At 67.9% G+C, this 18,620-nt stretch overlaps 3 protein-coding genes across 7 annotated transcripts in view; 1 reads left to right on the forward strand and 2 right to left on the reverse strand.

Annotated features, from left to right (window-relative positions):
* Positions 1-337: 337 nt before the first annotated feature.
* On the reverse strand, positions 338-9,234 carry FASTK (Fas activated serine/threonine kinase). The gene is made up of 10 exons (XM_072330292.1): positions 9,120-9,234; positions 8,164-8,770; positions 5,876-6,346; positions 5,282-5,430; positions 4,925-5,162; positions 4,625-4,784; positions 3,574-3,665; positions 2,809-3,430; positions 2,578-2,692; positions 338-491 (listed from the first exon to the last, which is right to left on the reverse strand). Exons 2-10 carry the CDS (start codon positions 8,723-8,725, stop codon positions 405-407), a joined length of 2,496 nt encoding a protein of 831 aa, XP_072186393.1. The 5' UTR covers positions 8,726-8,770; positions 9,120-9,234; the 3' UTR covers positions 338-404.
* Positions 9,235-9,576: 342 nt separating this feature from the next.
* TMUB1 (transmembrane and ubiquitin like domain containing 1) lies at positions 9,577-11,470 on the reverse strand. 2 transcript variants are annotated; one of them, XM_072330388.1, is made up of 3 exons: positions 11,352-11,470; positions 10,833-11,258; positions 9,577-10,325 (listed from the first exon to the last, which is right to left on the reverse strand). In XM_072330388.1, the coding sequence occupies exons 2-3, from the start codon at positions 11,240-11,242 to the stop codon at positions 9,971-9,973; spliced, it is 765 nt and encodes a 254-aa protein (XP_072186489.1). In that variant the 5' UTR covers positions 11,243-11,258; positions 11,352-11,470; the 3' UTR covers positions 9,577-9,970. The 2 variants fall into 2 exon arrangements, with proteins under 2 accessions (XP_072186489.1, XP_072186490.1); XM_072330389.1 differs by lacking the exon at positions 11,352-11,470 and having other exon boundaries at positions 10,833-11,341.
* Positions 11,471-17,315: 5,845 nt separating this feature from the next.
* The window catches only part of AGAP3 (ArfGAP with GTPase domain, ankyrin repeat and PH domain 3), a 76,674-nt gene continuing 75,369 nt past the window's right edge, over positions 17,316-18,620 (forward strand). For 3 of the 4 annotated variants that reach the window (XM_072330654.1, XM_072330656.1, XM_072330657.1), the window contains exon 1: positions 17,316-17,741. In XM_072330654.1, the coding sequence (XP_072186755.1) occupies positions 17,459-17,741 (283 nt within the window). In that variant the 5' untranslated portion in view covers positions 17,316-17,458. The remainder of the gene's footprint in view (positions 17,742-18,620) is intronic. The other variant, XM_072330658.1, reaches the window with a different exon arrangement.

An 18,620-nucleotide genomic window follows, 5' to 3' on the forward strand; every position in this document is an offset into this window, starting at 1 on the left:
CCCGCTCCTCCCGCGCCCGGCCCCGCAGCATCCCCAATATTGGCTGTCACAGCCCTGGGGGGCCGGGCGCAGCTCCCCCCCCTCCCCAGCAGCGTGTCGGGGACCCCCAGGAACGCCAGGTCCCTGCGGCGACCCCAGGAGCAGGGCTGAGGGCCCCCAGCCCGACACGTCCCCACGCTCCCCCCACACACCGTCGCGTCGCGCCCCCTCCCCGCGCTATCGGCAATAAATATCTCACACCACCTCGGCCCCACGCGGCCGTGCCCCTCCCCCGCCCCCCCTCCCCCCCTCCCGCTTCCCCCCAGACGGGCGGCTCCATCTCCCACCCCCCTGGGCCAGGGGCTCCGTGCCCCCCCCCCCCCCCATCCCTCCCCCCGGCGCCCACCCGGCGGGGGCTGAGCCGCTCAGAACCGCAGCTCCCTCAGCTTCTGCCGCAGGTAGTGCTTGGCCTCCTCGATGCCACTCACCTTCTCCAGCTCCGTGTAGGGCAGCTGCAAAGGGACAGAAGCGGCAGCACCGAGTTACACGCTGCCCAGCTCAGCAGCCGCCTCCAGCGCCGCCCGGCACGGGCTGCAGAGGAACCGCCGGCCCTGGGGAAGGAGCGGCCGCCTGCGGCTCTGCCGGGGAGAAACCGAACCCGGGTGGTGTCCCACGGGACACCCACAGCAACAGCCCCCGGGGGAGGAACTGAGGAGGAGTCCCCGCTCCAGCACCAGGAGCTGGGGGAGCACGGGGCCGCTCCACACCCATCTGCAAAGGGAGATGTGCAGAATGACGAGGGGAAGGTGAATGCCAGCACCGGGCAACACGCTGCCCTGGGGCAACGCTGCACGCAGACAAGGGGCACAAGCAGAAGGGGAAGGACACGCAGCACGGCTGAGCTCAGCTGCACCGGAACCACTCACGGCCTCATGTACCAACAGCAGCGCTGGGGGAGGGGTGGGCCTGGCGGTGCCCCGAGCGCAGCAGGAGACACGGCCCTGCAGGATGCTCCGCTTTCTGCCCTCTGCAAAACGTGAGGCAGCTCAGAGCAGGAGGGACGGCAGCCCTGGCCGTGCCCCATAGAAAGGGGGCAGAGAGCAGCCCCGGGCAGCGCCCTGCAGCCTCCAGCGGAGCAGCCCATCCAGCCCCACACGGCTCTGCAGCGGGGCTCGGAGTCTCAGCACCACACTGACAAACGGGCTCTCGGGCCCCACGCAGCTCCGGGGTCACAAGAGGACAGTCCTACAGTCCTACAGTCCTACAGTCCTGCCTTCCTGCCTTCCTGCCTCCCGCCCAGGAAACGTGAGCAAACCACAGCCCTGCCCAACTGCAGCTGCTGCGGATGGGGAAGCACAGGAGCTGCTGGCAGGGAGCGGCACGATGAGGAGCTGCACCGCAGGGAGAGCCCTGCAGGGAGAGAAGCCTGGAGAGCCGCAGAGCTCCCGGCCCAGCAGGTCGGGCTGGGGGCGTCCCCGTGAGCCCCGCTGCTGTCCCAGCTGCAGCACGGCTCCTTCCAAGCCGGCAGGGACCAGCAAGGAGCGAGAGGAGCTGAGTGTGAAGCAGCTCCTACGAGAAGCTGAAGTGCCTCGGGCTCCTTGTAAGGGGTGGCCAAACAGCACAGAGACCTCCGGAACCGCAGAAGGAAACCACAGCTGTGTCACTGCGGCACACGGCCCGGCTTGGCACTAACTGCAAGCCAGCAGAAGCACTGCATGCAGCTGGGGGGGGAAGGAGCAAGCATGGAGCCACGGCACAGCCTCCAATGGGACCCACGGCCTCCAATGGGACCCACGGGGACCTCCGAGTCCAACCCCTGGCTGCACACAGAAGCACCCACAGGGCAGAGCTGCGTCTGTCCAGCAGCTCTTCAGCTCCTTCAGCTCAGGGCTGTGCCCACCACCCTCTGGGCACCCCGACCCCTCTGTGCAGCTCCATGCCGTTCCCTCACAGCCCCGCTGCCGTCCCTCCCCGCCCCCCCCGGGGCGCTCAGTGTCCCAGGCCGGTCCCTCCCAGCCCTGCAGCCCCACATGGAGCTCTGAGCCGCATCCACCGCCGGTTACACAACACAGAGCCGCCTGGCTCTGGCACAGCGGCCGCCAGCAGGAGGGCAGTGAGCAGCTTTAAGCCGTGGTTTATGGCACCGCTGGGCCGAGGTGTGCCTGTAATGCAGGTGGCTGCTCAGGAGGAGCGATGGAGGGCAGGAGGCCCACATTGCCGAGCTGCTTCCTCAGACAGATCAGCCCTCGGGCTGCCACCAGCCAGCAGTGGCCGCACGCAGCTGTATGAGGGGCTGAGCAGGATCAGCTGCCTGCGAAGGGCCGGGACCTGCAGGACGGGTGGTGGCAGCGGGACAGCTGTCCCAGCACACACACATGGAGATGGCCACGTGCCTCCCCAGCCCCCGCGGGTTGTGACCCCAGCGCAGCCGTGGGGAAATTCCCAGGCTGGGAGCGGGCAAAAGTCACCGGGGACGACTGTCCCGGGCAGCCCTGAGATGACACGGCTCCGAGCTGCCGCCCAGCACACACCGCACCAGGCCCGGCCCCACACCGCAATCTCTGCCCCGCGGGAGGGTCGCAGCGGCGCAGCACTCACCTGCACCAGACAGTAGCCCAGCAGGCGCAGGTGCCGGTCCCGCATGGCGCGCGAGCCCACCAGGATGTCGGAGTTCTGGCAGTAATGCCACTTGTCGTTGACTGACAGCACCACCCTGCAAGGACGGCAGAGGGAGGAGGGCAGCGTTACCCCCAATGGAGGCAGCCCGTCCCTGGGGAGGTCCCGGGGGGAGGAGGGGGGGCGGGCACACGGAGCAGCTCTGCTCAGTACCTCTGGATCTCGTCGGCTGCCGGTGGCCCCTCGGTGGCAGCCCTGGCCGGGCCGGGCCGGCACGGTGAGGGTGGAGGGCAGGCGTCCTCGGCCGGGGCTGGGCTGCGACCCTCCGCTTCCTCGTGGGGCTGCTCCCCCTGGAAGCAGGAGCGCTCACGGCCGGGGCAGGCGGCCACCTCCTCCTCCAGGATCTTCCCAATGGGGAACTGGAAAAGGGTGGCAGCGGAGGAGCCCCGCGGGGAGCAGTCGGGGGTGCCGGCGGGCTGCGCCGAGAGGCACTCGGAGGGACTGCTCAGCGTGGAGCTGCCCTGGCTCTCCAGGGAAGACTCTTTGCTTAGGGCGCAGTAATAGTCCGAGGGGGGCTGGTAGCAGGGCCCCCCCGGGGCCGGGCAGAGCGTGGACAGGAAGCGCCCCGCCAGGTTGTTCTCCCTGCGTGCTGCCGGGGGGCTGCCGGGGGGCTCCGGAGCAAAGGGGGCAAAGTCCTGCAAGTCCGAGGTGAGAGCCAGGACGCTGGAGCGCAGGGAGATGGCGGCGGGGGGGGCGGCTGGGGGGGCTTTGGAGGCTGCGGGGACACGGGAGAGGGGCAGCACCGTGCCCGAGCGGTTAATCCACAGCAGGAAGTCTGCGGAGAGAGCAGCGGGTCAGCAGCAGTTCAGCAGCAGTTCAGCAGTTCAGCAGCTGGTTCTGAGCCGCGTCCCCAGAAGGCCCTGCTGCCCAGACCCCCCCCAGGCAGCACGCCCACCCCGCCAGCAGCCAGCAGCCTACCTGTGCAGTACCCCGGGGGCAGCACCTCGTCCTGCCGGTAGCACTCCTCCCCCACCAGCTGCCGCAGCGCCTCGGCCACCAGCCCTTTGTAACTGAGGGGGAAAGCAGGCAGGGGATGGGCACGTGGGGATACCACCCAGCCCCGGCACCACCACAGCCACGCCAGCCCCTTGCTGACCACAGCATCCCAGAGCTCAGGGGTTGGGAGGCCCCTCTGGAGCCCCCCCACTCCATCCCCCCACAGCAGCTGCACAGCATCCAGGGGGTTGGGGATCTCCAGATGAGACTCCCCCACCTCTCTGGGCTCTGTCCCATGGCTCTGCCACCCTCACAGCACAGAAGTTCCTCCTCACATTCAGATGGAACTCCCTGGGCTGCACTCTGTGCCCGCTGCTCCTTGTCCAGCACCAAACAGAGCCCGGCCCCCTCCCCCTGCTCCTCTCCCTTCAGACGTCCATCAGCACTGCTCAGAGATCCCCCTCAGCCTTCTCTCCTCCATGTGCACAGCCCGGGGCTCTCAGTCTGCCCCCATCAGGTGCTCCAGGCCCCTACCGTCTCTGCACCCTCCACTGGGCTCTCTCCAGCAGTTCCCATCTGCCTGGAACTGGGCAGCCCAGCACTGGGTGCGCTGCTCTAGATATGGCCGCCCCAGGGCAGAGCAGAGGGGAGGACCACCTCCCTCACCCTGCTGGCCACGCTCTCCGTGGTGCATTCCAGGGTCCTGTTGGCCTCCTTGGCCACCAGCACACGCTGCTGGCCCACGGTCAGCCTGCGGTCAACCACTGGTTGACTGTTGGCCACCACAGCCCCCAGGTCCTTCTCTGCAGAGCTCCTTCCCAGCAGCTCGGCTCCCAACCTGCACCCACGCTGTGATTACTCATCTTTGGGAGCAGAACCCCACACAGTCCGTGCTGATCCCTATCGGGTTCCTCCCCGCCCAGCTCTCCAGGCCGTACCCACAGCCACATCTGCATCTCTCATCCCCGGCACCACCTGGGGGTCACTGCCTGTGTGAGGGCCGGGCACCGCAGCACCCAGCGGGACCCCTCACCTGTACTTCCTGTTGGCCTCGTCAGCCGTCAGCGCGTGCTCGAACATGAGGACGCGGTAGCGCGGGTCGAGGCGCGGGCCGCTGTAATCACGGAACTCCAGCTCCACAGCAGCGTCCAGCAGAGAGAGGTAGCGGCGCACAATGAGCGCGTAGGGGCTGCCTGCGGGAGGGGTGGGAGGCTGGAGGGGGCCCGGGCTGCCCCTCACCCCCCAGGACCACCCGCCCTCCGCCCCGGGGGGAGGCTGAGCCGCCCCATCCGGAGCCGCCTCCGACCCACCGGGCCCCAACTGCCGGGTTTACCCTGGGAAGAGCCCGACGTACTCATAACGTTGGTGATGAAAGCCGGAGAGAAGACTTGATGCAGGACAGACTGGGGGAAGTGGCTGAGCTGGAACATGGACATGAGGATGTTGACGGTGGCCAGAGGCGAGCTGCCTGCTTTCTGCTCCAGGATGGCCTCCAGCTTGGGGAAGAGCTCGCTGTGGTTGGACGGGCGGTAGTTCATCCGGCTGAAGGGAAACACCAGCTTCTGGATCACCTGCGGCCAAAGGAGGAGTCGGGCTGGTGGCGGCAGGCCCGGGGATGCGTGCGGTGACACGGTAGGCCGCGCTCCCCCCAGCACCCGGGCAACCCGTGATGCCGGGCAGCTGCACCCACCTTGCTGTCCAGCTGCTCCCCACGCTTCAGGAGGAAGTTTGCGATGGTATCCAGCAGGCGCGGCTCACGCAGCCGGTGCCGGGCCACGTACTTGGCAATGAGGGCCATGGTGTAGGGGGTCAGGTTCTCAGCCTTCCTGGGAAGCCACTCTGCACAGCAAGGCACAGCCGGGCGTCAGGCCTGTCCCGAGCACTGCCCTCCAGAAAGGCCCGTGGTCTGGGCAGTGTGGGTCACGGGGAGGCGACGTGGCCAGAGCTCACGCAGCTGGGCATGGGGCTGCAGGCAGGAGGGCAGATCCCCGCCACATGCACCGCAAGGCCCAGCTGAAGAGCAGCAGGAGAGTGCACAGAGTGGGGACGATCCCACAGCAACCCCACAGACACCAACGCACCGCCCACATGGCGAGGTGGGCCCACAGTGCAGGAAGGGGCAGCATGGGGCCAAGCGGTGGGTGGGCAGCGCACAGAGCACCTCCTGCGTGGGCTGACACAGCGCCTGACAAACCCAGCAGCTCCAGAGCCCGGCAAGACGCCGTGAGGCCGCACAGGCAGAGCCAGCACCGGGGAGGAGCCTCCCCAGCCGCGGCGCCCTCACCTGCCATGCTGCGGATGAATCGCTCCTGGCGGTTCTCGTAGAAGAGCTGCGAGCTGAAGATGGCCTCCAGCGCCTTGTTGTTGGCCTCCTGGGCGCACAGGGCCAGCATCTCGTCCAGCAGGGCCAGCTCGTGCTCCCGCATGGCGCTCACCTGCCCCAGCGTGTGCCGCACCAGGCGCAGGATCTTGCGGTTGTTGATGAGCTGCTGGTCGGAGGCCGGGTGGCCCTGCAGCGCCTGCGCCCGCAGCCGGTAGTAGGAGAGCAGCAGGAAGAGGGTCTGCGGGTGCCGCTCCTTCTCCAGGTGCCGCTCCAAGCTGCTGAGGCACGACTCGACCAGGGGGTGAGGGCTGGAGGGGTGCAGCCGCATCACGCTGCTGAACACCATGGAGACGTCCTTCTGGTTGAAGCGGCCCAGGCGGTTGCGGGACTCGTCCTCCAGCACTCGCACCAACGGGGACTCCCCGGGCAGCCCTGCAGCAAAAGGAGGCGTTAGGGACCCCAGAGCCAGCCCTGCAAGAGGGGCGGTGCTGGGGACGGGTTTGTCGTGGGGAGTCAGACCAGGTGAGAGAAACAGAGCAGAGGGGAGAATCCTACAGTCATTGAACAGCCGGGGTTGCAAAGGCCCACAGTGCTCATCCATTCCAACCCCCTGCTGTGTGCAGGGTCACCAACCAGCAGCCCAGGCTGCCCAGAGCCACATCCAGCCTGGCCTTGAATGCCTGCAGGGATGGGGCACCCACAGCCTCCTCGGGCAACCTGCTCAGTGCATCACCACCCCCTGGGGGAAAATCTTCCTCCTAAGATCCAACCTGAACCTCCCCTGTCTGGGTTTCAAACCATTCCCCCTTGTCCTGTCAAGAAGGCCAGGCCAGCACAGCAGCACATGGCTCTGCTGGCAGCCATTCCACCACAGCAGCTCTTTGGTTTATCCACAAAAACAAGGCTCCATTTCCAGGTCCGGGTCTTTGTGAGGATGAATAATGAATGCATCCCAAAGCGCTTTAAAGACGTGTTTTGTTTGGAAGACAAACGGAGCGTCAACACGAGGCTGAAACACGAACCGCCCGCGTGTGACACCAGTTCATCTTTCCCCATTTCTAACTCCCCCTTCTCGTGTTTTCCAGCTCAGCCGCGGCCTTTCAGAGCCGGCTCCTGGGGGAAATACCTTCCTCTCGCTCCGGACTCATTATTCAACCACAGAAAGAAGAGAGGCCGCGCACAGCGTGGTCACCAAAGGAGGCAAAGGCCGGCGCTGTGTGTCAGGAGCGATCTGCTCAGCGGAGGCACGGAGCGTTCCGCACACCGCAGGAGGCCCCAGGAGCCACCGGTCACCAGAGCCAGACGGGGAGGTTCCAACTTTCAAAAGGGCTTTAAAGAAGCCAAGGCAGCATGGGGTAAGTGGCTGCGTTTTATCGTTAATCAGGAATCAGTCAGAAGGTGGAAAGTGAAGAATTGGTCTGAGCAGCTGCTTTGTTCCTTCGGAGGCCTCCGAAAGGCGGGTGAGCATTTTTATTAATGAGCTGGAGTGCGTGGGGAGGGCGAGGCAGGGGAACAAAGTGTGGGTCAAAACCAGAGCAGGCCGGGGGAGCCCAGCTCGGGGAGAGGCGCGGGGTTAGCAAACACAAAGCGCTGCCGGGGGGTGGGGGGGAGCAGAACCTCCCCTTTCCCCCTCCTTCTTTCGGCAGGATCTCGAGTTACTGCCTCAGCCCCCAGCACGGTGCTCAGCTCAGCTCAGTGCTCAGCTCAGCTCGGGTGCAGCTCGGCACAGAGCTCGGCCCAGCATGTGGTGCCGGTACCCAAAAACAAACACGATGGCAGGAAACGTCAGCGTGGGACGTGGGAGCACAGGACTGGAAGGAACACACGGGGCGGGGGCCGGGCACCCGCTGCCACAGGCAGCCAGAGCCTAATCCCCTCCACCAGAGGTGGGAGGGAGCACAGAGAGCCCTCATTGGCCTTTAATGAGGGCTTTAACAAGGAGCACATCGCCACGGGCCAGAAAGGCTCTGTGAGGCGCAGGGGGAAGGCAGGATGTGGGGACGCTCCTTCCCATGAGGAGCCGCCCGACAACCTGCACGTCCAGCCCTCCAGCCATGCAGGCCGGGAGCCCAGCGGGCCGTTCCTCTGCAGCCCAGGCGTTGCTCTGCAGGCACGGCAAGGTCTGACCCGCCTGGAGCAGCACGGGCTGCGATTCCCACTCGGCACAGACCCGGCTCTGCACGGCCACAGCTCGGAACACTCTGCTGGTCACAGAGGCTCCCAGCGCCGCCCCTTCCCGGGCCACTCACCCAGCGCGGCGGCGGCGTACAGACAGTTGACGATGCTGAAGTTGTCGAACTTGGAGCAGCCGCTGATGATGGCCTGGCACAGCGTCTGGAACTCGGGCTGCTCCAGCACCGGGCCGGGCCGCCGGCTCTCCCCGTTGAGGGCGGCCGGGCCCTGCTGCTGCTGCAGGAGCTGGCCCAGCTTGTGCAGGGCGATGGGGTAATGGCTGGCCGACACCTTGCCGGGGTTCTGCGTCACCCAGCGCAGCACTTCGCCCACGCTGCGCGAGCGCTCGATCAGCCGCTTCATGGTGAAGAAGGTGTCGTAGCTCATCTTCTCGTGGATGAAGTTCCAGCTCTTCCTCTTGCCGTGCCCGCGGCTCCTGCCCGCGTCGGCGGGGAGACCGTGCAGCAGCCCATGGCCGTACGGATCCAGCGGGAGCAGCAGCGCGCGCGGCCTGGCCCTGCCGGCGCAGTAGCAGGCGGGATGCATGGCGGCCCCGCTGCGCTCAGCCGGGCCCCGGGGGCTGCCGGGCCGCCCGCGGTGGCGGCTCAGGGCGCGGAGCCATGGCAGCAGGCGCAGCATGGCGCGGGCGGGGCGGCGCGAGGGGCTCCGCGGGACCGGGGGACCCTGCGGGGATGAACGGAGCGGGGATGAGAGAGCGGGGATAACAGAGCGGGGATGGGGGGCGGCACCGGGACTCCGCCCCGCGCCCGGACCCGGACCCAGACCCGGATGGACGCCGCGCCGGGACCCCCCGCCCCGCTCTGCGCTCCGTCCGTCCCGCCGCCCGGCTCTGCCCCCGCTCCCCCCGCGCCGACAGCCCCGAGGCCGCCCCTCCTCCCCCCGCCCCCCCGCGAGCGGCACCTCACGCGCCCGGTACCGGCACCCGCCGACCCCGCCCCCCGCAGCGCCCGTCCGTTCCCCGCCCCGTTGCCGTCCCCCCGCCGTCCCGTCCCGTCCCGCGGTTCCCGCCTACATGGCGCTCGCGGCCGCGCTGGGACCCGCCGCGCCCCGGCCGCTCAGCGCCGCCCGGACACCGAGTCCGCCATCTTCCCGACAGGCCCCGCGGCGGCAGGGAGGCCGCGGCTCCGCCCCCGCGCCGCACACACTTCCGGGGGCGGAGCCGGGACGTAGTATGCAAATAGCCGCCAGGCGGCGTCCAATCAGAACCCCGGGAAGAGGCGGAGCCGGGACGGCGGGCGCATGCGCACTGCCGCTCCGCTGGACGCGTGGCTCCGTGCGCGGGCCCCGCCCCGTCCCAGTGCGCATGTCAGGACGGGGGTGACCCTTAAAGCCCCGCCCCCTTAAAGCCCCGCGCCGCCCCCCTAAAGCCCCGCCCCCTTTGAAGCCCCGCCCCCAACTCCACCCCCCGCTCCTCCCCGCTCCCGTCGGTCGCTCATCACGCACCGCACCGCACGCAGCCTTCGCAGCATCACAGTTTTCTTCCTTTTTAATCGTAAAAGCAGCTGAGCCGCGCACACGGCCCCGCAGGCCGGGCCGGCCCTCAGCTCGGCCCGCAGCCCCCGAGCCGCGTCGGGCCGGCAGCGACGGGCGGGGGGCGCCGCGGGGATCACGGGGCGCTGCGACCCCCCGCGTGGGGCAGAGATCGGGCCGTGGCCGCGCGGTGCGGAAGGGGCAGCGCGGGGCCGTGCCGTTCCGTGCCGTTTTGTGCCGCTCCGCGCCGTTCCGTGCCGTTCCGTGCCGCTCCGTGCTGTTTAGTGCCGTTCCGTGCCGTTCCGTGCCGGCTGCGAGCGCCCCCCGCGGCACCGGGACGCGGCCGGCAGCCCTCGAGTTCGGGAGCGGGCGGAGAAGCCGCAGCGGGCGGCGCTATCTGCGGTACATGGTGAAGGCCATGAAGCTGAAGAGCAGGGTGAGGCCGGCCAGGAAGGTGGTGGCGGTGGCGGTGAAGACGTGCCGGTACTGCAGCTGGAAGTACCAGAGCGCGGCCAGCAGCAGCACGAAGAGCGGCAGCATCAGGCTGCCCACGTTGAGCGCCGCGTGCACGGGGTCGGCGGAGGCGCGGGGCCCGGCGGGGGCGGGAGGGGGGCCGTGCTGGGAGATGTGGCAGTGCAGGACGCTGTTGGGCGCCAGGTGAAGCGCCGCCAGGCTCTGCGCGTCGTCACGCAGCAGCTGCCCCTGGTAGATGAGTCGCACCTGCTGCTCCTGCCCGGGGAAGTAGGTCCTGCGGGACGGGGGGCGTCACAGCGCGAGCGGACCGCACCGGCACCGCGGACCGCACCGACCCCGCTGCTCGAACCGTGTGTCCGCAGCGCCACCCGCAGCCCGCGATGCGCCTTGTGGTGTCACACAGCTCGGCCCGCATCCCCAGCGCTGTCAGTCCCCCCCGCTCCGTGTCTGCGGCCACTTACAGCCCCCCGGTATCACTTACAGCCCCTGCCGTCACCTATAGCCCCTGATGTCACCTACAGCCCCCCGGCATCACTTACAGCCCCCCGGTATCACTTACAGCCTCTGCCGTCACCTACAGCCCCTGCCGTCACCTACAGCCCCTGCCGTCACCTACAGCCCCTGATGTCACCTACAGCCCCCGCCGTCACCTCCAGCCCATCACCCGCCCTACATTCCTTGTCCCCCGCCGCCCCCGTCGCTCACCTCATTGCTGTGCGCTCACCCGCAGCCCCGTGACCCCCCGGTGACCCCCCGCTCCCGGTCCCGTCCCTCCGCTCACCTCTTGAGTGTCCCCACGGTGTCCCCCGGCCGTACGGTCGCCAGCCGCTCGGTGTCGTTGAGGAACTTGAGCCGCAGCACCATAGTCGGCTCCGCTCCGCCGCCCCCCGCCGCCGCCGCTCCCGGACTCTGCTGGGCTCCCCCGGCGCCGCCCCTCGCCCGCAGCGCAGCCGCCGCCCCGCCCGGCCCGTCGGGTCCCGCCCCTCCCGCTCCCGCCGCCGGGGCCTTGTGCGGCACCGCGGGTTCGGGGGCGGCGCTCGGTCCCTCCTCGGGCAGCGGCGCGGCGGCGCGAGGCGGCGGGGCGGGCTCGGGGGCGCGCGTGGAGGCCCAGGCCAGAGCCAGCACGGCCGCGGCCAGCAGCAGCGCGAACAGCGCCGTCACCTCGTCGCCCACGCCTTCGATCAGCGCCATGGCGGCCGCTACCGACCTGCGGGCACCGAGCGCCGCCGTCAGCCCGCCGGGCCGCGGCCGCCCAGAGGCGAGCCCGGCCCCGCCCCCGCCCCGCGCCCGGCCCCCTCACCGGCCGCCATCGCGCCGCCTGCCGCCGCTTCCGCTTCCGCCCGCGGGGCTGCCGGGAAACGGGGGGGGCGGGTTTGTGCCCCCGTGTTTGTTGTAACCGCCCCTGGGCCTCCCGAGGGGCCGCGCGGCTGCCGGGCTGACACATACCGGCTGCAGCTCCGCGCTGTGCTGCTGCCCCGCCATGCACCATCTGCAGCTCCGCGCTGTGCTGCTGCCCCGCCACGCAGCGCCGTGCAGCTGCTGTGGGTGCAGAGCCCGCCCTGCCCCGTGCCCGCACAACGCTGCAGCGCCCATCCCTGCATGCAGTGCCATCCGGGCCTGCAGTGCCATCCGGGCCTGCAGTGCCATCCCGGGCAGCTCTGCACCGCGTTGCACAACGTGCAGCTCCCAAACCCCGCCTGGTTTCGAGCAAAGCCCGCACTTCAGCTCGGGGCTGCAGCTCTCATTGCCGGGGAGATGAGCTTCTGCCTACTTAAATACAGGTTACATGCATGGGACAGGCTCGCCAAGAGCTCTGGTTTGCTCTGGCTGCGCTGTAATTGCTGTTTATTGCTCCACTCCTTTTTCTTCCTTTTCTGTGGAACCCATGAGTGCCGTTTGCAGCAGTTCCACGCTGGCTCCCAGGCAATGCCTGACATGGTGGGGTTTAGGAGATGCAGAGCAATGGAGGCTCTGCACGGGGCTGGGTGCTGCCCTCCTCCCTCCCCTTCACACCTCGGCTGGGCTGGGATCATAGGACCATAGGATCATAGGACCATAGGATCATAGGATCATAGAACCATAGGATCACAGGATCATAGGACCATAGGATCACAGGATCATAGGACCATAGGACCATAGGATCACGGGATCATAGGACCATAGGATCACAGGATCATAGGATCATAGGACCATAGGATCATAGGATCTTAGGATCACAGGATCACAGGACCATAGGACCATAGGATCACAGAATCACAAGATCATAGGATCACAGGATCATAGGACCATAGGATCACAGGATCATAGGACCACAGCACGGCTGTGTTGGAAGGGACCTCAATGCCCACCCTGCCATGGGCTGGTGCCCCCCACAAGCCCGGGATGCTGCAGGTCTGATCCCACTGCCCACTCAGCACTGGAGCCCCACCTCCACATCCCAACCTGAGCTTCAGGAACCCCCATCTTCGCCCCTGTTGCCTCACTTTGTGGTGCCGTGGTTCAGAGCCGGCGCTGAGCTCCGATGTGGGGATGCAGCCAGTGATGGCGCTCCAACACGCCTTCAGCACATCCCGGCTGTGCCCAGGAGCACAGTAGGTGCAGAGCAGCCCCCGTCCCGCCTCGTGCTGCTGAGCCCCCCGCTGCTCTGTTTGACACGAGCACGGAGCTCCAACGTTCTCCAGCTTGTTCAGCTGCAGCTACAGCCTCACAACAACAGCAGCGCGTGGCTGCGTGGGGCACACGGTGACTCAGGCTCTGGCAGTGAGTGCGGTGGCTGTCAGCTCCACCGTGCAGGAGGTGACAAACCTCAGCTGCACAATAAGGGGGGACAAACCTCAGCTGCACAATCAGGGGGGACAAACCTCAGCTGCACAATAAGGGGGAACAAACCTCAGCTGCACAATCAGGGGGGACAAACCTCAGCTGCACAATAAGGGGGAACAAACCTCAGCTGCACAATCAGGGGGGACAAACCTCAGCTGCACAATCAGGGGGGACAAACCTCAGCTGCACAATAACGGGGGACAAACCTCACCTGCACAATAAGGGGGGGACAAACCTCAGCTGCACAATAAGGGGGGACAAACCTCACCTGCTCGCTGCCCCCTCAGAGCAGCCCAGGGCACCTGAACCGGGGACCCCCCATCCGTGTGCCTCGCACTGCCCCGGGGTGGCACGTGTTGGAGAGTGTCCCTGGGAGCAGCCCTGGGCTGGGGGTCAATGCCGGGCATGGGCTGTGCCGTGGGATGGCAGCACTGTGCTTTTAATGGGGGTTACCAACTCTGCACCGCTGTGCTTTCTCCCTCCCTGCTTTGTTCTGGTGGGGTTGTGGTGTTCTCACCTCCAGCCCTGCTGCTCTCACTTGCAGCCATTGCTCTGCACAGCGCTCACACCGTGCTCGCTCCTCTCCCGAACGCTCTTTGTGCTGATCCCGTTGCTTGCAGGGTTGCTGCAAGATGCAAATAGGAGAGCTCGGATCCTGCTGACACAAAAAGCGGAGCATGAATCATCGTGTGCCGGCAGCACCGGCAGCGGGGACTGAGAGCAGCCAGCGGTGGGTGCGGAGCTGCGGTGCCGCGTGTGCCACGGAGCCTCCCTGCGGTCACACCGCTCGGTGCCGGGCAGCCGGGCCGTGCAGGGTCCCCGGTGAGGGGCTGTTGGCGGAGCGTTGTTCCCGTGGCTGGGAAGGCCGCGTAGCCGCTGTGATGGGGCGGCTCCATCAGATAACGGCCGTCATCTGGGTGCCGATAACGTCACTGAGAGCGCCGGGAACGCGGCGAGGAGCGGCTGCACGTGAGCACGGTGCTTTGGTGACGGAGCAGCGCGAGCGGGACGGCAGCAGCGCCCCCCCAGCGCCCGCCCGTGCACATCTGCGGGTCGGCCGCGGGACTCGTGGCTCAGGGCTGCCATGCTCTGCAGCCAGCATCGCTTCCCCCGCCTCCCTGCTCTCCTCACCTCACCCTGCAGCCTCCCGGGGACCGCAGGCCGCCCGCAGGGACCATCGGCACCGCAAGGACGCAGCCCTGGGCGCGAACTGCAGCACCGCCAGGTCCCAGCACCGCCGTTCCCCTCCCAGTGAGCAGACCCTGCTGCGGGGCCGCTGCTTCGGGACGGATCCCCCACAACGAGAGGCTCTTCCCGGCCCAGCTCTCCCCTATTCCTGCTCTCACTGAGCAGAGCGCAGCGATGCCAGCAACGAGCCGCAGCTCCATCCTCAGCTCAGCACCCGCACACAGACAGCGGCGCTCTCCGGCTGCGCTGTGCCACCCGCTCCACCAGCGGGGCTCTCCTGCTCCTTCCTGGGCTCCCATCCGTGGGAAGCCGCCCGCAGCACAGCCGGCAGCATCTCCGTGCTGAGGGCGATGCAAAACACACGGAGTTCTGCCGGCGTGACTTGGAGCTGAATCCGAACCCTCAGCGTGAGAGCCGGGACCCGGCAGAGCGGAGCCGGCGGCGGGGCTGCCCCGGGTGCTGCCACCGCGTGTGACGGCCCCACCGGACCGGTTCGGATCCCGCTGGGCCCACACGGGGGATGTGCACAGCCAGCACCAAGGGGCAGCAGGGGGCAGAGCAGCACGTCCGGCAGGGCAGCACTGCGAATCCTGGTCCCATAGAAACATTAAGGTTGGAGATCCCTGAGATCCCCGTGTCCAACACGGCCCACCCCCACCGTGCCCACCCACTGCATCCCCCACTGCCTCACACTGATGGTCCTTCAACGCATTCGTAGACCGACTGCAAGCAGAAAGTACTGGGCGTTAGGATGGATGGTGAGCAGAAAAGTGACACGGGAGGCTGAAGGCTCCCATTGCCTTCAGAGCACACCCAGCGCTGGGGATGGAGGTGGTGGGGCAGCACTGAGCCGTGCTCCTCTTCCCATTGATTCTGCTTCTGGTTTGTGAACCAGGACTTTGAATCATAGAAGGATTGAATGGTTGGGTTGGAAGGGAACCTTGAGGTCATGGAACCACAGAATGGTTGGGTTGGAAGGGTCCTTAATGATCATAGAGCCATAGGATGGTGGGGTTGGATGGATCCTTAATGATCATAGAGCCATAGGATGGTGGGTTGGATGGATCCTTAACGATCATAGAGCCATAGGATGGTGGGTTGGATGGATCCTTAATGATCATAGAGCCATAGGATGGTGGGGTTGGAGATCACCCGGCACCTCCATGGTGCAGAGCAGGAAGCTGACAGCTGTTCTCCTGGGGAAAGATGCATCTGCCAACACGATGTAGGACAAGAGGGGGTGGCCTCACATTGAGCCCAGGGGGGGTCAGGTTGGGTGCAGGGAACAGTTTCCTCCCTGAAGAGCAGTCAGACACTGGCCCGGCTGCCCAGGGTTGGGGGGCACCATCCTGGGGGTGACCCAGAGCCGCACACCGCAGCGGGCAGCCCAAGGTGGGGTGGGTGATGCCGACCCTCTCGAGGTGGGCTGTCAAATCTGCCTCTTTCTGGGGCCACCCAAGAGATTCTGCCTGGACTCTGCCGTTCGTTTCCTATTGTTGCATCTCAGCTTTCCTTGGCAGGGATTTTATTCGACCTTCCTCTCTCCAAGGAACCGAAGCCATCGTAGCACCACGGCTGCACCTCCCTGCCAGGATCCCCACTTCTCCATCCGGACCGATTGCAGCTGCTGCACGAGCAGTGATTTCTCCAACAACGAAAAGCAAAGCACCGTGTGTGTCTACCTGCCTGTGAAAGTGCGTTGATCAACACAGAGCAAAGCTGCTGCCTCAGCTCCACAGCCTCGGGAGCACAGGACCTGCTCACGGAGCTCCGGCGGCTCTGACAGCACACATCCCATCCCATGCTGACGGACAGGCACTGCTGCTCGCCCTGGAGCATCAATAGCCAACCCAGGCAGGAGCAGGCAGGGTTAAATGTGACGCTGGGAAGAGTCAGAGGCTTTTGTAAACAGAATAGTGACTCAGATCCACCCAGAGGGCTCTGAAAGCACAAACACACACAGGTGAGGCTGCCCGTCAGCACAGCTCAGCACAGCACAGCTCAGCACAGCTCAGCTCAGCACGTGGGCTTCTGAAAGCTTTCATCATGACCCCAGAAAAGGCTTTATTGTTTTCCTAATAAGTGCTCGCAGTGAGCAGGGATGGGGAGGAACCGGCTCTGTGCCATCCAGTGCGCAGCCCTGCACGGGACAGCGGCCGCGGGCTCCTCTCCTTGGGGATCTCCCGCCCCACTCTGCTCTGGGGGGCCCTGCTGGGGCCGGGGGGAACAGGGGGACCTCGAGGGGCCCCATCCTCAGCCACAGTGCGGGGCTGTGGAGCTGTGGAGGAACACGTGCAGACCAAAGGAGGGATGCAGAGGGGTGGGGAGGGCCGTCCTGCGGTCACCCCAACACCCGCTGAGCGCCACAAACGGCCACTGCCCCTCCTGGGGGATGGGGAAGGCGGTGTGGGGGGGTGATGGGCTGAGACGGGAGATCGGCCGAGGGCGGCAGATCGCGGGGAGCAGGTGAGATTTAGCGACTTCAGGCTGAGAAGTGAGGACCAGAGGGAGGGGAGGCGTCCTTCCCAAACGGACCCTCGGGGGCTTCCCACAGCCGCAGCTCTCCGAGCGCTGCCCCAGCACGGCTCCGTACCGCGGGGCTCCCCCTTGAGGGGCCGCCCCAGCGCCGTGCCCGTGGCTGCGGGGGTTCGGACTGCTGCACCACAGCCCGCCCTGGGCTGCAGGGAGCTGCTGCTCTGCGCCTGGAGCCCCTCCTGCACCGACCTCCTGCACCGACCTCGAGGGCTGCAGGATTCTCGCTCTGCTTTTTCTCACCTCCTCTCTCTCAGCTGCTTTGCAAAGCAGGTTTTCCCGTCCTCAGATCCGCTCCAGCTGAGCACCGCACGGCGCAGCCCCAGGGAGGTCCTGGCTCTGAGGGGTCCGGTTCCCTCGGCCTGTGCTGCACAGGCCCGCAGTGCTCATCCATCCCAACCCCCTGCTGTGTGCGGGGTCAGCAACCAGCAGCCCAGGCTGCCCAGAGCCACATCCAGCCTGGCCTTGAACGCCTGCAGGGTTGGGGCATCCACAGCCTCCTTGGGCAACCCGGCCCGGGCGGGGCAGGATCCGTCCCGTAGCGGGAACACCGGCACCGCGCGGGGACACGGCGGGGACAGATTGAGGGAGGCGGTGCCGCGCGGGTCGATCCGGAGGCCGCGGGACGGTTCAGGGCTCCGCACCCCCCGGTCCCGGCCCGGCCCCCGCCGCCCCCTCCCCGCCCCGCCCCGGGGCCGCTCCGCGCGGCGCTGACGTGCGAGGCGGGGGCGGCGCTGACGCGGGCGCTGCCGGCGGGGAGCGGAGCGGAGCGGAGCGGCGGGGGCGGCCGAGAGCCGCATCCCGGCAGAGCGCGCCCCGCGCGGCCATGCAGCGGATCCCGGCGGCCCCGCGCTGACCGCCGCCATGAACTTCGCGGGCGGCGCCGGGCAGAGCCCGCAGCAGCAGAGTCTGGCGGCGCCCGGCGGCCCCGTGCCGGTGCCGGTGCCGGTGCCCGGACCGTCGGGCCCGCAGCCGGGGGGGCCGCCGCCGCCGCAGTTCGGGCTGTCCAACTCGGCCGCCATCCGCGCGGAGATCGGCCGCTTCGAGTCGGTGCACCCCAACATCTACGCCATCTACGACCTCATCGAGCGCGTGGAGGACCTGGCGCTGCAGAGCCAGATCCGCGAGCACGTCATCTCCATCGAGGGTGAGCGGGCCGAACCGGGCCGAGCCGAACCGAGCCGGGCCGAACCGAACCGGGCCGAACCGCGCCGCCCTTTGTCCCGCCGCACTGCGCCCCGGCCCTGCGGCAGCGGCCGCCCCCGGCACTGCGGCCCGCGGGGGCGGTGCGGGGCTGCGGGGCTGCGGGGCTGCGGGGCGGCCCTGCGCGGGTCGGGCCGGGCGCGTCCGGCGGAGCGCGGCGGGCGGGGAGAGCCGGCGGTGCGCAGCGCTGCGGCGGAACGGCCGGAGGACGGGAGGGCGGGGAGGAGGGGGCCGGGGGAGGCTGGGGGGGAGGGTCGGGCGCTGCCCGCACGTGTCGGATCGGCCCGGAAGGTCGCGGATCGGCCTCGTGCCGGAGCTCCGGAGCGGCCGCACCGGGCGGGCACCGCGCAGAACCGCAGCTCTCCCGGCGCGGTGCGTGGGATGCGGCCGCCACGACCCAACGCCGCCGTATCTCGGCGGCTGCGTCCGTTTTGGGCCGGGGGGGAGGGGGGGGAGGTGGGAGAGATCTGCGGGACGGACGGGCCGGCGGTTCGTCGGTCCCGGGATGGGTTCGGTCCGTCCTGCGGTGCGGGAACAAAGGGCTCGGCGTGCGGAGATGGAAACCGATAGAAGCGGGGGGGGGCTCTGGGGGCTCTCCCACCTCTGCGATCGCTCCGGGAGGTTCTGCCGCAGAGGCCGTGGGTGAACGGCACGAGGGGGGGGGGGGGCGCGACGGGCGCGATTCCGGGCTGGAGGCGGGACGTGGGGTCAGGGGAGGGGTCACCACGGGCCCCCCACCCCCCCTTCCCCCGAGTGTCCTTCAGGATGTAAACATTGGTGGGCCGGAGATGCGCGCGCCGCGCTGCGTCTCTTAGCAACCCCG

The sequence above is a fragment of the Excalfactoria chinensis genome, chromosome 2, assembly GCF_039878825.1.
Source record: "Excalfactoria chinensis isolate bCotChi1 chromosome 2, bCotChi1.hap2, whole genome shotgun sequence".
Taxonomy (NCBI): Eukaryota; Metazoa; Chordata; class Aves; order Galliformes; family Phasianidae; genus Excalfactoria; species Excalfactoria chinensis.